At 50.5% G+C, this 16,602-nt stretch overlaps 1 protein-coding gene across 2 annotated transcripts in view; it reads right to left on the reverse strand.

Annotated features, from left to right (window-relative positions):
• The window catches only part of SKOR2 (SKI family transcriptional corepressor 2), a 49,921-nt gene extending 35,592 nt beyond the window's left edge, over positions 1 to 14,329 (reverse strand). Inside the window, exons 1-2 of one of the 2 annotated variants that reach the window (XM_074340019.2) lie at positions 14,142 to 14,329; positions 1 to 2,092 (exon numbers count right to left, since the gene is read on the reverse strand). The exon at positions 1 to 2,092 is cut by the window's left edge and continues 553 nt beyond it. In XM_074340019.2, the coding sequence (XP_074196120.2) occupies positions 1 to 2,042 (2,042 nt within the window). In that variant the 5' untranslated portion in view covers positions 2,043 to 2,092; positions 14,142 to 14,329. Of the gene's footprint in view, positions 2,093 to 4,229; positions 4,711 to 14,141 lie in introns of those variants that run through there. The other variant, XM_019739664.3, reaches the window with a different exon arrangement.
• Positions 14,330 to 16,602: the final 2,273 nt, after the last annotated feature.

Genomic DNA, 16,602 nt, shown 5'->3' on the forward strand with positions numbered 1-16,602 from the left:
TCGTCAGGCTGCGGGGGTAGCAGCAGCAGCGGTGAGGGCGGCTGCGGGGTATGATGGTGGTGGTGGTGATGTGGGTGGTGATGGTGATGGTGGTGGTGAGCCTGGGCCGAGTGTGGCGCGCCTGCTGACGCCCCGTGCAGCTTGGCCAGGCTCTCTGCGTCGTCTTTGCCGCCCACCGGCCGGAAGGCGCTCGAATGGTGATAGCTGCCTCCGCTCGCCTTGCGCCCCTCCAGGAGGTGCGGGTGGTGGGGCGCGGGCACTCGGGTGCCCGCAGAGCCTGCTCCGGGCGCTGCGGCCACGGCCCCGGACACGCCGCCAGGGTCGGCTGGCGGCGTGGAGCCCGCGCTGCAGTCCCCAGCGCTGCCACCCGGGGGCGACTCGAAGAGCGCTTCGCGAGCGCCTGCAGCCCCGGTAGTAGGCGGAGGGCCGGAGCCGGGGCCGTTGGCCACGACCGGAGGAGGTTGACCTGGCGGGGGCGCAGCATCAGCGCTCCCACTCGCGCTGCCGGGCTCGGCCAAGTCCAGGAACGCCTGGCGCAGCAGGGCCGGGCTTTCTCCAAGCGCGCAGCCGAGCGCAGAGGGCGGCTGCGGCGGGGGCTGTAGGTAGGTAGGCACGGGAAGCCCGCCTGGGGTCCGCGGAGGCCAGAACATGCAGAAGGGCGGGTAGAAGGCGTCCTTGCGGCCCGCTGGCCAGAAGAGGCCCGACAGTCCGGCTTTGGGCGCCGGGCTCGCGCCCCCCGCGCCCCCTAGGGCCTCGGCTGCGGCCCCCGCGTCCTCCTTCTTGTGGCACAAGCCAAAGGCTGCGGCTGCGGCCGGGAAGGTGTAAGGGTGCGGGAAAAGCCCCCCGCAGCCCGGGAACTTCTGTAGCACGCCCCCGAACGAGCCCTTGCTGGGCACAGGGATGACCGGGTAGCTGCGTGGGCCTTTAGCGCAGGCTGCTGCGCCCGAACCCGCACCGGCGCCCACACCGGTTACGCAGCCGCCCCCGGCACCGCCCCCTCCCGCCCCGGCGCCGCCGGAGGCGGCGGCCACCGAGAGGCTGGCAGCGGCGGCGGCCGAAAGACTGGCGGCTGCCACGACTGCCGCCTCCTGCAGCGAGTCGTCGTCGTCGTCGAAGCGCGGCCGTTTGTGATGCGTGTGTGGCGCACCCGCCAGCTCGGCCAGGGGCGGTGGTGGTGGCGGCGGCGGGGGCGCCCCCAGCAGGTGTGGGCCCAGCAGTCCCCCACCTCCAGCCACTGCTGCTGCCGCGGCCACGGCGGCTGCCTTGACGGAGCTGAGCGGGTGGCAGGCGGGGTGTGCGCCTGGCTGGGGCAGCGCGCGCTTGCGGCTACCGCCATTGAACATGGCCTTGACATCCTCCCAAGCGAAGACGAGCTCGTCTTGGGGGCTCTTATCAGTGAGCTTCAGATGACGGCGCCAAGAGTTGAAGTTGGCTGCATCCGGCTGTGTGTACTTGGCGTCAGGCGTGCGATGGGAGTGGAAGATAAACTTGTTGGGCGAGAAGTACATATTACAGTAGCTGCATTTGATGCACTTGGCGCGGGAGCTGTTGTAACGCGCGGGGATGAAGCTGCCGCGGCAGCCCCAGGCGCACTCGTGCGACACGTCGAAGGCGAAGTTGTCTGGCAGCTTGGGCGGCCTGTTTTCGCCTAGGAACGACTTGCACAAGCGCTCGGCCTCGCGTTTCGTTATCATGCCGCAGCGGCGCGATGAGATGGGCATGGCCCCGGCCCGACGCAGGATCTCCAGCTGCACCGGTGTGCACTGCACGCACGTGATGCCCAGCGCCACGCGGCGGTTGTGGATCTCGTTGTAGCTGAAGTTCTTGAGGAGAGTGTTGGAGATCTGCGCCAGGCACAGGCGCTCCTGCCCGTCGATCACCAACGATACGATGGGAATGCCGTACAGGATCACCTGGCCCACCTGGTTGGGTTTGAGGTTGGCGTGGCCCGGCCGTGGCTGGCTCAGCGCGTCGGCCTGGAAGGCGCTCGACGGCGATGCCAGCAGGATGTCATTGGGCCCCGGCAGCGGACTGGAAGCCATCTCCTCCGCAGCGGAAGCCCGGGCCGAGCCCTCCGGGTCTGCCTTGGAGACTGGAAGGGAAAGGAGAAAGCGTTGACAAGAGCCTTTTCAGTCTAAGACAGAAGAAGGGTGGGTTTAGTCCCTCACTGAAGAATTACAATAATTTCCTTGCTTCGGTTAAGATATTATCACTGGGCAGAGGGACCAAGTTTCAGACACAAGAAAGTCATCTCTCTTAATTTTCTTCACGGTGTGAAGAAAATTGCAGGGTGTGCAGGGACTTGGAAGGACTTTTCTTCTGTTCTAAACATCCAAAGTAAATTAACCATGTGTTAAAAAAAAAAAAAAAGCAGTCAATTCCTGAGAAACTCAAGACCTTATCCCCGATTTATAGATGCCCTTAGAATACATGGCTTGCCCGCTAGAAATCAGGAAGTAAAGATGACAGTTGTAGCTAGTACAGATTACAAAAGTTATAGGAAACGTCGAAACCTAAATTTAAAAAGAGAACATTTGCTTGAAAATAGATTGATTTTGGTTGGAAAAAAATAAACCCGAACCTTTGAAAAAGTGATTTTTATGTTTTCTTAGGGAAATTCGCTACTGGTTGAGACACAGCTCATTAAAGCAAAACGAAATCCCTTCCTCCTCATCTTTGCCATTAGGTATTTTCATACTGTAATTAGATTTTTTTTTTGGAAAGATGGGAAAAAAGGTACAAAGCCATATACATGATTGCACCAAACTAGGGCGTTGCACTTTCAGTTTTTCAAAAAGCCACTTGCTGGAACTGAGTGGTTTTGGTTTCAGGAAGGGTGGCTTTAAAACATGAAGTTGTTGACTAGGAGACATTTAAAAACTGTTTTTCTGTCATTTTCATGACAATGAACAAATTAGTACAGGCTAGTGTGTTAAGCCCACAAACAGTGCAAAGAAACTAACAATTTTGGGGGATCTTATGGGCGGGCTTTAAACGGCAAATTTAGGTGTAAGGTGGACCACTTTCTCACTTTCTGTGACATTTCTTTTTCTGATCTATGTAGATTTACGCCCTATCTTTGCTAGGGATACCCCAGAGTATAGATAATCCGTGGACTAGGTAATCTGTGAAAGCATTGAAAGCAAAAGACCTGGGCTGGGCCTGCGCTAAAATTCCTATTATCTCTGGGATACCATAATTGGGGGGAAAATAGCCAGTAAATTGAAAATACAGAAAAAACAAGTGAGAGAAAGAAACCTTTGTAACAATGATGCTAAGTCAAAACAGGCAAAGTGGCTCATTCCCTAGGAAAGCAGGCTGTGACCTTTCCACAGCGACATGTCATGTGGGACGCAGTAGCTAAGACTATCTTTTACCCTGGAAAATCACTGCTGTGGACAAGTACCCTGGAGTTTGTTACAGCGATTTCAGAAGATACACTATCTGACCCCTTCACCCAAATTATCATCTCCTTGCCCTCTCTGGGCCCCCGGGCATCCATCCCATGCCTTTGCCCTGCTGCCCGCTGGATCCTCAGCTCTCATTACGTTCCGCGGCCTCCAAGAAGGTTGAACAAAACTCGACGCGATCAAACGAGACGAAAGCCTGGCTTGTCACTTCGGATGGATCAGAGACAATATTTCTAGGGGACAGGACGTTAAATGGCAGTTCAAGGCACACTGATACCTGGGCCTGACACAACCAGCCCTAACTTCAATGCTCATTTCCCTCCCAAACAAGATTCTTATTATCTTAATAAGACCCTGGGATAACGGGAACTCTCGCTCTGGGGCAATGGCGCACAGCGGGCCTAGCCCTGGCAGGGAGCTGGTTTTGCGTTAGAAACCCGCAGTTTTAGCAGCCGTCGACTGAGCGGAAGTGTCTCCCCCTGGGTGTCCTCCACTTTCACCCAAGCCCTCCCAGAAACTCCTGTCCGAGCAGAGACGCAAATACATAAGAGGGTCTAGGGTGGGGTATTTTTTAAAGGAGAGTGAGGGGAGAAGAGACAATTAAAAGTTAGTTGAACTGGAAAAGGAAGCCGGCGAACTTTTTTATCCCACTCACGAACCAAAGACCCCCCAACTTGACATTCCCGGCTCCCAAACCAACCGCCACCGAAACCGGCCGCGGCTAATTTCCTAACCCGGAGAATCCCACTGCTGGGGATCTCAAATACTAGTGAACCGCGAGCTGTGTGCCTAGTAAGGGCTGACGGGTTCCGGCAGTACCTGGTGACCCCTCAGTGTCTTTATGCGCGTAGCTGCCGGCCCATCTTCCGAGGGCACTCGGAGGCGAAGCATCCAAGCGGGTCCTCGAATCCAGCGGGCGGGACTCCGGAGGGCTCTTCGCGAAGATCCGGGTGCTTGTCGGCGCCAATGGTGCTCGAACCCGGGCCGGGGGAGAATGACAGCAAGAATTGCGGTGGGGCGTCCCCTGGACCGCAGAAAGTGTGGGCGCGCGGAAACGCGGCAGGCGAGCCCCAGGTGGAGCGCAGTCTGACAGCGTCTTTCTCTGTCTCTGAACTCGTGTCGGACCGAGGGGACGCCACCCAGCGGGCAAGGTGACGTCACCGTCTCCCTGACACTCCACATTAAAGGGCTGGCATGTTACAGGAAGGGAGGGAGAAAGCGAAAGCGAGAGCGAGTACCGCCGAGATCCTTTCTCAGCAGGCACGAAAGCTAACACCTAACCAACCCGTAATTGACAACAACCTCCCCAGCCCTGGAGCAAACACGCAGCCATGGTGCTGGAGCCGCATGTCTGATCTAGGAATGGAAAACCGAATAGTCTGCGTGCCTCCGGGAGACCTGGGTTCTGGAGGCCCCAGATTCTAGAATGCCGCCTTGAAAGTGACTGTATCCCTGCCCGTTATTGTCCCCTCCCCTCAATTCTCTGAGTCACCCTCTTTCATGAATGATCCCTCTGGTACACGGTGCAAACCAGTAGCCTCGCTTCTATCTCCGAAGATACAGAAACCACAGGCAGTCAGAGACTAGAATAGCTTCTGCGTCTCGTTTGAAACACTGTGAAATGAGAAAGAAAGAGAGAAGTTCTGCACTGGGGCCCAGTCTAAAAACTTTAAGGAAGCATGGAGAGTGCCCTTACTTTGGATTCTACATTGGCTTTTTAGGACAAGATACAGAGAATCAGTGCAGCATTCTGTGTTTTAGAAAGTGTACAATCGAGTGAGGACCTCGGTGAACGCATGTGTGCACTCATCTATCAACTTCATTCAGGGTAGTTCTCGACTCCATGTTGTCAGAGACCCATGCATGCCACCTCAGCACAAGGAAAAGGTGAGACAGGAAAGCACAGAGGTCCCCAACTCTGATCTGCCCTTGAGCAAGTTGTCAATTCCCTGAGGGAAAGAAAATTTCTCAGGGAACTATATAGGAGCGTGCCCTAAAACATAAAAATAAGATAAATACAACTAGGATGAAACAGAACTATTCCCCATAGCTTCCCCCTAAGTGAGGCACACCTTACGATATAATGGAAGGTCAGCATATTGCCTCCTAATTCATCAGCTCTGAGGAGTCAAAATGACCACCCCTAATTTATCAGAAAGGGAAGAAGCTAGCTAGCTATTTAAAGGACATTCTAAGAAGGATAACTGCAAAGACTGGGATGGGAGACCCCTTTAAGTTTTCCTTTACAATCATAGCTGAATTTTCAATTGCTGCCTGGTGAAACACACAGGCTTAGAGTTGGAAACTCACATCGTGACTGATCGAATGATCTCCACTAACCCGGAAACCCAACCAGACTCCATCATAGCACCAACAAAAAACCATCACAAAATAAATACAAGAGTGAAAATGTGAAATCTTAACACTTCATCAAAGGTCAATAGAACCAAGGAGAGTCAATCAAACAGAAAAGTGAGGGATAGAGGATTTGCTGCTGTTTTAAATTAATATGTCGATAACACAGTTTTAGAGCATGAAAATTGTAACATTTGTTTGGGCATAAGTTTCAAATGGCAGTGAAATAATTTTTCATCCATCTCTGAGTTTCTAAAGGCATTAGCGGTACGAATTAGGCTCCATCCTAAGGGGATGAAGTCAAGTGAGTGCTCCCTTCCCAGGGCCCTCCAAACCTCTCATCCTAAAAAGAAGGAAAACTTATGCTTTATGCCTGCCCAACCCATTTGCCAAAACAGTGTCATTGTCATTCACAAATCTCTTCCCACGGAGGGCAGAAGGCCTCGAACTCTTTTGAAGCTTCCAAGGCCAGGCCTGGTTCTTCCTGTCTTCCCCGACTCATCTCTGGGTTCAGGGCTCCCACAGAGCGAGGTCCCAGCTTGCTCACTCTTTCTAGAGCCCAGGCAGCTAGAAGGAAAGCTTGAGCTTCATGGAAAGAAAGCCTCGAAATGGAGCTTATTTTAAGCCTGAAAATGGGAAGAAATAAAAAGTCCTGTCACCCCATTAACATATCACAGAGAAGTGACAGGTTGCTGCTGAGGTGGAAGCAACATGGGGTCTTTGCCTTTTGTCTCCCTGTTCCTATCTTTTCCTCCAAAACCCTCCTCTTCCCCTTACAGATCCCTACCTTAGAAAAAGTGTCTTCAAAACTAACATTCTTTGCAAAGACAAACAGAACCAATCTTTGCCTTCCCTCCCATCGCAGCTTGGCCTGAGGAGTGAACCCACACCTGGCAGTACCTGTAGCCACGTGCTTACTTGACCTTCACACATGAACATTTACACACTCCCTTGGGGTCTTCCTGCCACACAAACCTGTGACTTTATTTTAATGCAAAAAGTTTCACTGGAAAGAGAAATGTATGGTGGTAGGTTAAGTACTTTTGCAAAATAATTCTAAGACTAGCGAGATATTTTATTTCCGCAATGAGTCTGGTGTGCCTGTTTGAGCTGTTAGAACTATTATATATTTGGAAGATGATGGTGGAGCACAGTTGTTCAAAACCAGACTCCGTGCTCCAGAGAATCCTCACCTTGAATTCTGGACCGGGACTGCAGAATTACAGCCTGTTTCTATGTTTTCATTCTGTGAGCAACTTTCTGTCACCCACTTTCTCTTTGACCCTTTGCTTTCGCCTCAGTTTGAATAAGTCTTTTGATGGTGCTCCACCGCCCTTCCATTTTCCTCCCCCCAGACCAGGGGCTCCTGATACTAGTCAGTCCCTGTCCTGGCCCCAGAGATCCTGGCAGGCTCAGGGAGGAGGCGGCGGTGGCGGCAGGCAGCGGTCCGGGCCGAGTTAATCAATGCTTTCCTATTCGAGCTGACATGCATTTTACACGTCGGGACTCTCCTCAGCCGGCTAATTGATTCAAATTGTTTTATTGGTTAAACTGGTGTCACCCGTTTGCATGATCTATCACCGCACGGAGGAGAGTATTTCCACTCTCATCTCTGTTCCGGGCGGCTGCGGTTCACCCAGGCCAGGGACAGGTAAAGGAGCCCAGACACCGGACCCAAAGGAAAACCACAAACCAAGCTGGCCCCCTCGGAACTGGAGAGGTGACGCCTGGATGCAGGCGCATGCGGCCAGCGCGGCAGCATGGATGGAGGTTTCCAGCTACAGCTTTTAACACTTGGTTGAAGCGAACCCACACCTGGCCCGGGCGTCCTCCCCTTTGGAAGCAGTCTGTTTCGGAGCTGCGGCAGCGGATCCTGCGGGGTTCTCGTCCAAGGCCAAAGCAGAAGCGGGAGCTGTCCGCGGTGCTGAAACCAATGGCTTCGCTCCTACTGTGTTCAGCGCTCTCCTGGAAGAAGCCTCCCAGCCTGTAACCTTCGGAGCCCTAGATTCGGCGCCTGGCGCCAGCATGGCCTTGCAGACTTAAGAGGCAGGCAAGAGGCGACACAGAAACTACCCCCCACTTCTGCCGCACCTGCCCTATCTCCAAGGACTGAGACACTCCCCACCCCACTTCAGTTTTTCATTGACCCGAAAGGAAGATAAAGGCCTTGATATAAATTCATTACAACCAGAAACACCAGCTATTCCCTATCCTCCCACTCCCAGCATGGGTACTGGAGAATCCATTACAATTACAGATAATAAAAAAAACCCCCAAAAAACAACCAGCCTCTATTCCTCTCACTCATTCCCTCTTACCCCATTCTCAGCTCTTGGGTAGAACTATTACTGCTTCTGTATCTCTGTCAAAGATGTCCCTGGAATTAATATTTTTGCATCAGGTAGGGCAAGAACTGGTTTTCCTGCTAGTTCTAAGTCTGCAAAAGGAGGCCTGCATGGCCCAGAAAGAAACTGGAAGACTGGCAGAACTAGCGGGTACAGAAGAATTCAGATACATCAGAAAGTACAGGAGATTCAGTCAGATGAAATTGGTTACACATTTCTCCTCAATCTCTTACTGGATGTGGAATCTTGCTTTCCTAACAAACCTCCCAAGCTCCAGTTTCTTCAACTGCAAAATGAGGAGATTGAGACATAGTCCACAGGGGTGTTATGAGAATGAAATAAGACAATATATTCAAGTGCTTGACATGCAGTAGTCATTTATTACATGGTAGCTTTATATGCACCTTCCTCAGAGAATGGGGAGAAGAGCTAGGCCTGTACTGATACAAGATACTTTAGAAATCTCGAATAGATCCAGAATAAATGACATCAAAGGCATTTTAGCTTCGTAGTGAGAAGAGAGGGAACCAAGTTCCCTGAAGGAAACTTAATCCTTTTCATTACAACTTTATCCTGCCCCTAATTGGTCTAGTGTTTATTTTGTATACAGGTGGCTAGCACCTAAGCTAGTATTTGCTTAACCCTCTTTAACTAAGTTCATAATAAAAAACAGCAAATATAATGGCCATAATGATAATCATTGCTGATAGTTCTCTCTTTTTAACCCAAAGAGCTTTCTGTAGCCTGGCAAGCCCAGCTCAGACTCCCTGATTTTTCATCCATTGCTCTAGCTATAGTTACAGGAAAGAAACCAAGGATCAGGAACAAACCAAAGACTCATCTACGATGGAAGTCATAGAAGAAATGAGGAAGGCTCTGAGCATCCTGAGGCTGGCTCTTAATCTTTGAGCCTTCTCTAAAATATTGTCTATAAACAAGGACCCTTTTCCCAGGACCAGAGAAGTACAATGACAGCACAAACCTAAAAATCTAAACCAGAACTGGGAAAAGAAAAGGAAAAGGAACACATTTTGCAGGATCTCTATCCCCGCCCCAGTGATAGCTTGAGTTCCTCATGCATCAATGACTGTGGGAATCAGTGAGAGTCCTTTTTACCCTTCAAACAAACACCTTTGTAAAAACTAGAAATGGTGAGAGAAGGAACCAAAACTTAATTCCCCTTAATCAGAGGAAATCACTCTCACAAGAAAACTTGCCCTTTGGTAAGTGGCAGAAAAGGCTGTTACCCCACCAGTTTCCAGAGGTCAGGAACTAGTGGAAACATCTGCTATTGAACATTCTTTTTTTTTTTTAAATAATAAAGGATTCACATTTTTTCACAAGTCTTCAGAAACACAGCAAGGTACACACATGTGCACACAATTGACATGAAGCACTAAAATCCAGAATGGAACATGAACTTGGTATACTTGGTCACTTAGCAAATATTAGATGACCAAGATAAAATTCAAAGGCAGACAAAATACCTGAGGACACACATAAGCCCATGAACACACCTGCGAATGTACATTAAAAAGGGAGGAACACTGGTACAAGTAACAGCCCACTAGGCTCTCTCCCTTCCCTGTCTTCTTTCTCTGTGCTTGCATACGCATATGTACCCACCCCCTCCTTTTCCCTCCTCCCCACATTGGAAAGGAGGGGGTCCTTTGAAATGGAGGTGGGCCCAGCTGGAAAACCCCAGAGCTCATTTAGATCAGATCACTTCAGGCTTTTGTCTCTGCTTCTGAATAACCTAGGCCGCTGCAACAAAAGGGTAGGCATCTACATGGAGTTTTCACTGGCAAAGATGCATCTCAAAGATACTGCTATAATAATGAATAACGAGACAAGATGTTTGCCTTTTTTGATTGCCACTCCTAAAGAACGGAGAGGAGAAAAGGGAAAGAAAGAGAGGGAGAAAGTGGAGCAAGAAATAGAGATTGTGGGAGAGAAAGGCAAGGCAAGTGTTTGGATTTATGCAAAAGTCTTTAATGTGTGAAGATACCAAGAAGAAGAAATGTGGTTTGGGGTCTTTTAAAAAAAAACTGGCTCTTTTGTTTCAGGCAACCAAGTTAAGGAGCAACTGAGGCTGAGGATTCAGAAAAGGTGTGGAGCAGGACCTTTTAAAGCTTGCGGAGGGGAGGCAGAGGAGTGGGAATCAGGGCATATGTGGGTTGTCTGTTGACATGTCACAAGAGAGAAAATGACATTAGATATACAGTTAACATCTCCCAGCTCCCCAGCTGACACTAGTGGAAGGAACATTGGATTTTATTTCCTGGGGAAATGAAGGCATTTTATTTTTCTTTCCTGTTTTCTTCCCTACTATCCTCTCCCCATTTGAAAATTTTCTACTTTGCCATCAAACGTGATCCTATTAGCTGATACACTATTAAATTATCATGTGCTCCCTGGCTGCCCAATAAGCATCGTGGCTTCAGCTTTCCTCCTACCTGCAGTCATTTACTCAGTGGTAGCAAAAGGTGAAATTAGGTATTAGCAAAACAAATCCCAGTGAAGAGGGGGGTAGAATCTGAGTCATTGATTTTTTTTCCCTGGGAAAAAATAGCAACCAGTGAATATTCAGAGGAATTTTCTAATTTTGTGTATTTAAAAGTATTTGTTAAACAAACAACAAAAAAGGCTTTCCTCCCTGGGGTTAAGGGTTCAAAGTGAAAACATAGCTAACCAGATCAAAGGCAATACCAATCCCAAACTTTTTCAAGATGCATTATGATATCATCAACAAACTCTTAATGTTGGGAAATAATTAAATTTTCCATCTTTTAGAATTGTGTAACCTTGGGTGTCTTAGAAACAAATTGTACAAACAAACCGCAGAGATGAGCACTGAGGGTTTCAGAGGAGATATAACGAACCAACTTTAATTACTAACTTGAAATTAAAAATGTAATATACAGATTTAAATTTATTTTCACCTAAATTGTGTATAAAATTATATGGCTTTTGCAGGCTAAGAAATGCTTTGTAACCAGCCATGCTACTAAAAAGTCTGAAGTAGTTTCCAAAACCGAGTTCCCAGACTTACACAGTAATAATGATACATTTATCATTACTGATGACCACCTACTGGGTAATTATTGCTTTGTTACTACTATTACAATCAAGAGATTTCTTTATTTACTGTTAACATTCACTTAAAACTGAATGTTAATGACTGTTCTGAATTCACCAAAGAGAGTTTTCTGTTATATTTCAGAAGTACTTACGTTCTGGTTCAGAAATGGGAAACCATATTATAACAGAGTGGAAGGCTGGGTGAACGCTTGGCTCTCACCCTCTCTCGAGAATGAAAATGGCATTCTGAGGAAATCTGGAGCAAAATTTTCCAGCTCAGAGTTGCAAAAGGTTAACATAATGCAACCACTTGACTTGTACTAATTATGTAAGTATTTTATTACAGGAGATTCATTCATTATTGATACTTGTTTGCAGTAACTTCCTGCTTGGGGGAGTTATATTTTATATGAGAAGTAAACAATCCCTGACTCCAGGGCTAGCCCCCCACCCCCTAGATCTGATTTCCTCCCACCCCTTTGTCTAGTTTCACAATCCTCCTGGATTGTTTTGTTCCTATTGGGGGAGAGAGACAATTCCCTGAAACCTTCTTATTCTCTCTCATTTCTTTTCCCCATTCAGAACTTCCCAGTTCTTAAAAAGGTAAGAGTTTAGTGTGTGCAGAGTGTTGGGGTGGGGATGAGGTGGGTAAGAAAATAAAACTGGTTTTAGTGTTTTGTTTTGTTCTGTTTTATTTTATTTTATTTTATTTAAATTTAATCCCACAAAGAGAAAAAAGAATTTTCATAAAAAATCTAGGCTCCTTGAGGCTTGGTCACCAACTTTCCTCTTTGGAAGCTACTTTCAACTCCCAGCCCAGAAAAGGCAGGCTGGCCTTTGGTAGATCCAGAGGAAAGGAGCCAGTCATCAGGGAAGTGGGTGTGGTAGAAGCTGCTAACCAATGGAACAGCTCAGAAAGAGGCTCCTGCCTGCCCCTAAGTCAGAACCCAACCTCACAATCAGTGGTGGTTGGTGTAGTTTCCAATAGCTTCTTCCCAAGGCCTGTGCCAAGTTGTACTAGGAGAAGACACGGGTTTCTTGTGGGATGACCTCAGTGAACCCCTGTGAAGGTTTGTGCTGGATGCTTGGCTGAGGGGCCCTCAGGAGTTTCACTCCAAAAATACACATTGGTCACCTGAGGCTGGCTGTCTTGTGAGGATCAGTGTTTCTTAGAGGGGCCAAAGGGCCCTGGCATAGGCCTCCAACCTAGGAACAAGGGTTTCCTCTTGAGCTTTCTTCCAGGTTCTGAGACCCCTGCTTAAGAGTCTCAGTTTAGAGCTGGGATGGACCCAAGTTTCCAGAGGTCAGCATGCTTGAGAACCTTAGAGAAAGCCAGGAATTGGAGATGGTAGAGGGGCAGTGGAAGAGCATGGCATAGTGTGTGTGTGTGTGTGTGTGTGTGTGAGTGTGTGTGTGTGTGTGTGTGTGTGTAAATACCCTGTTCTTTTAAGGTTCTGGTGTGGGCAATTGGGAAAGAACCAGTTGAAAGCTGGAGTCCCAAAACTTTGGACCAGTTTGAAAAGAATGAAATGGTATGGTCTGGAATGGGGAGGTGTGGTGGCTTTGGGGAGGTGCCTGTAAATTAGTTAGGATTGGGAAGGACTTGCCACAGGCCTGGGCAGAACCAACAGCTCCAAACATAGGTTCATCCTGGGCCTCTACTCTCTAGCCTAGAACGTCTTCACTTTGGGCATGGATGTGAGGATGATGGATGAAGAGAGGATGACTAGAGGTTGGGAAGATGAATCCTGGGTGGAGGGGAGGGGATGGAGAAAGTGCTGAGACTGGGTCCTAAATGGGTGCTCCTAACTTGGTCAGCACAACTCCCACTCCACTGGGCGCCTTGCTTCCCTTCTTTTACCCCATACCTGGGTGCAACCGCTTTGCGTGATCTATGGAGGAATAAGGAATGCTGTTTCCAGCAAGCCTTCCTTAATGGTCCTTTAACAAACTCTTCGATCTCGCTTTGGCCGCCTTGGCTTTTGCTTGCGTGCCTCCTCCCTTTTCCTTTCTCCACTGCCTCCTCCATGAGTTATTTATGACCAGCGTTAATTATTCACGAAAAGAGAAAAGCCCAGCTTTGGGAACTTTTCTAGGAGCGTTTGGGGGCTTCTCCCTTTTCCATCTCCAGGTGGGATTGAGTACTAGGGATTTTCTGAGACTATTTGGCCAGATTCTGATTTGAAGAGGGAAAAGTGAAGCCCAGCCCAATAGTTGGGCTGGGGCGCCGTGTGTGTGTGTGTGTGTGTGTGTGTGTGTGTGTGTGTGTGTGTGTGTGTGTGTACCTTTTGTCCGCGAAGTATGTGTGTGTGTGTGTGTGTGTGTGTGTGTGTGTGTGTGTGTGTGTGTGTGTGTACCCTTTGTCCGCAAAGTGTAAACTTCTGTCTGGGACCCGGAAGTTACAAGGCGCGCTCGCGGGAGTCGCTGTCCCTGCTTGGAGGTGCTGAAACAGCGGCGTGGGCGCTCGGGCTGAGGGCTGCTTGGCATGTGGCGCGAAGATGTGGCCGCAGTCCCCGTCAGGGTAGCCTCTCTCCGCAGTTTCTCCAAAAAGTCTCGTTTGCTTCTGTCTCTATCTCTTTCTATACCGCCCTCCCACACAAGTGACACTAGAACGCTGTAACCAAAGATTAATTGCCTTAATCAAATCGACCCACCCTCTGCAATTAATCTTTTAGCAACAAATTACAGACAATTTACCATAATCTCCCGGGTCAGGAGAAGAGAGGAGATGGGATGGGGTGGGGGATGGACAGGGTGGGAGACTTTGACAAAATCCACACATGATGCGGGCTGGGGATTGAGAATGGGTATGGGTTTGAGGTGTTACGGGAGGGGAGGAGGGGAGGGTCAGCTGTGGGGCTGTGCAGGAGGCCGGAAGTTCCTGGACTCCCTTTCAACCCAGTTTTCTCCAAAGAAAGGGAGGCCGAAGGCGGAGGACGAGGCCACTTACCTGTCTGCGCCACCCTCTTGGTCTTTGGCCCTCCGCGCTCTGTCCTCCCGCCTGCCTCGCGCTCCGCGGCTCCACCGCGGGTCTCTGCCTCCCGCGGCGCCTGCCACCTCCCCCGCGCGAATCCGCCGCCGCCGCCGCCGCCGCCCGCAGACCTCTGCACTCCTGCTCACTATCGGGGCTTCCGCCGCGACTCTGTCCCGTCCCGCCTCTCCCCTTTTCGGCGGTCCCCCGCACCCACTCAGCTCTTCCCACTCCCCTCCTGAGCAAGTTCGTAAGTTTGGGGTGAGGGTCGCTGTCCTCGCGACCAGCTTCTCGGCTTAGCTTGCTCAGATCCGCACCCCCCCCACCCCCCACTCCCTAGCCAAGACCTAGGTCTCTGACGCCGCCTGTTGGTCAGGCAGGGCAGGGCAAGGCGAGGAGCTCTGCGCCAGCTCCAACCCCCTCACCCCTCACACTTCCACGCCCAGTGGTCCAAACGTGAGAGAAAGGAGGCGAGGGTGGGAGGCCTGATCATTGGAGTCGGGCCACGGGCAAGAAGGAGCAATTTGCCTCCGGGCGTGCAGCCTGGCCTGGCAGCTTGGGCTCTCTGCCAGAAGAAGGGTTATCCCAGGGCGCGCAGGTGCGCCTCTCCAGTGCCGCCCGCGGGCAGTACACTAAGAGCAGGCACCCCACCCCCACCCCCCTGGGGAAAGACCCCCTGAGGTGAGATCGTGCTGGGAAGGCGGATTCCATAGGGAGCGTTGGTCATGGACACCCATTGTGCGTCTCCAGATCGGGGCGGATGCTCTTACCTCCACCAGGGAAGAAAACTTTAGGGCCAAATGTATATGCTGCTTGTAATAGAAAAGTTAGTCTGAGCCGTCCCATTATGAAGTGTCAGACGCGTGGAGAGGCAAGTGCCAGGCCGGGTTCCAGTCGGAGTCCAGCGTCTGGGCAGGAATGGTGGGGCTATTGGCCGAGTTTGGGAGGACTGTGCGCTGTTTACAAAGGCAGCCTCTCGGGCTCCGGCCTGGTCCCTCGCTTGGCAACTTCCCAAGCACGGGCAGCGCTCACTGGGCCACTCTACCCCGGGAACTTCTTGGGAAGCCTGGATCCAGCGGACATCCGGGGAATGGAGGGTGTATCATCCTCCCCACTCCCATCTTGTCTGTTTCATTGAAAGAATTGATGGACTGTTTCTCCCCTACCCCCTCCTCTAATAAACGTTTCCCATAGATTATTCGAGGCAGAGAAGGAAGGCGGCTGCTTAAAAAACAAAAAGCCATAGCCCTAATGAGTTCAATTACAATGTGGTAAACACATTGCCTCTACGCTTTAATTAAGCCTGCTGCCCAATTTTAACTCATTAGTAATTCATTAAGAGAACAGCCCTGTGCTGGCGGGTGGAAGGCACCGCAGACCGATTGTGCGCGGCGGAGTCCACAAACGCGCGAGCCGCCGCCGGCCCTAAAGCGTCCAGTGTGAGCCAGTCAGGTTTGCGACCTAGTGACTTTAGTACCTGAGAATACTAGAGTCCCCTCTTCCAGATGCATGGGGCTTTGCCACCCCAGCCCGGGCTATGACTTTTCCTGGCTCTAGTTGCTCGGGCTTGAAACAGCCTTTGCAAACCTGTTGGATGGGTGCTTGTGGTGTGGGGCTGGGCCCCACTGGGGAAGAAAGTCCCCAGGTGAAACTCGCCTTTCACCCCCAAGGTCAAATCTAGTATCTCCGCTCCGCGCATCCTCTCTCTCACTTCTTTTCACTTTGCACTAGTTTATGGAGAAAAATCTAGGTCCAGCCGTAGCACCCAGCTTCAGCTACCAGCTGCAAGCTTCGGGATCCTCTGCCGTGAGAAGTTTCTATATAAACCAGAGCGATTTTGCGGGGCGTGGGAAGTGGCGGGTTAGGGATAGGGAGGTTGGGGAGGGGGGAGAAGAAGATTGTTGGCAAGAGATATGGAGATCTGAATGGGGACCTCCTACCTCTTCTTTTTCTTCTTTCAGTCTCTACTCCACGGCTTAGGAGCAGGGCTGGGGTTATGGCCACATTTGTAACTATGTCAGCTGAGACCAGCCCTCTTTACGGAAAAGAAATGGAGACCGAGTGGCAGAATAAATCACGCGCAAGCAACGAGAGAACTGTTATGATCTTTCTCTTTACTAATCGGGGGAAAGAGTGCAAGCGGTTCAAACTCGTGTCATCCCCTCCCCTCCAGACCCTACTCGGCAGGTTCTTGGAAGAAAGTACCTGAGTGTTCTGAGTGTCCCACGGTTTGGATTGGAGGGAACTCATAGGTTCCCAGTTTCCAACGAGAAGGGAAGGATCAGTGTTAAGGGGTGAGGCTTTGGTTAAGGCAAGGACATTTCAACCCCTTCGTGCCCCAACTCTGGACGCTTTCTGTCGCTAGGAGGGAGAATTGGGCACCGCACTGCGGCTCACTGCGCCCCCTAGGTAGCAAACCGCTCCTGCCCGGCAGCCGCTG

Source organism: Rhinolophus sinicus, chromosome 4 (assembly GCF_057876585.1).
Source record: "Rhinolophus sinicus isolate RSI-liver-muscle chromosome 4, RSI-T2T, whole genome shotgun sequence".
NCBI classification, from domain to species: Eukaryota; Metazoa; Chordata; class Mammalia; order Chiroptera; family Rhinolophidae; genus Rhinolophus; species Rhinolophus sinicus.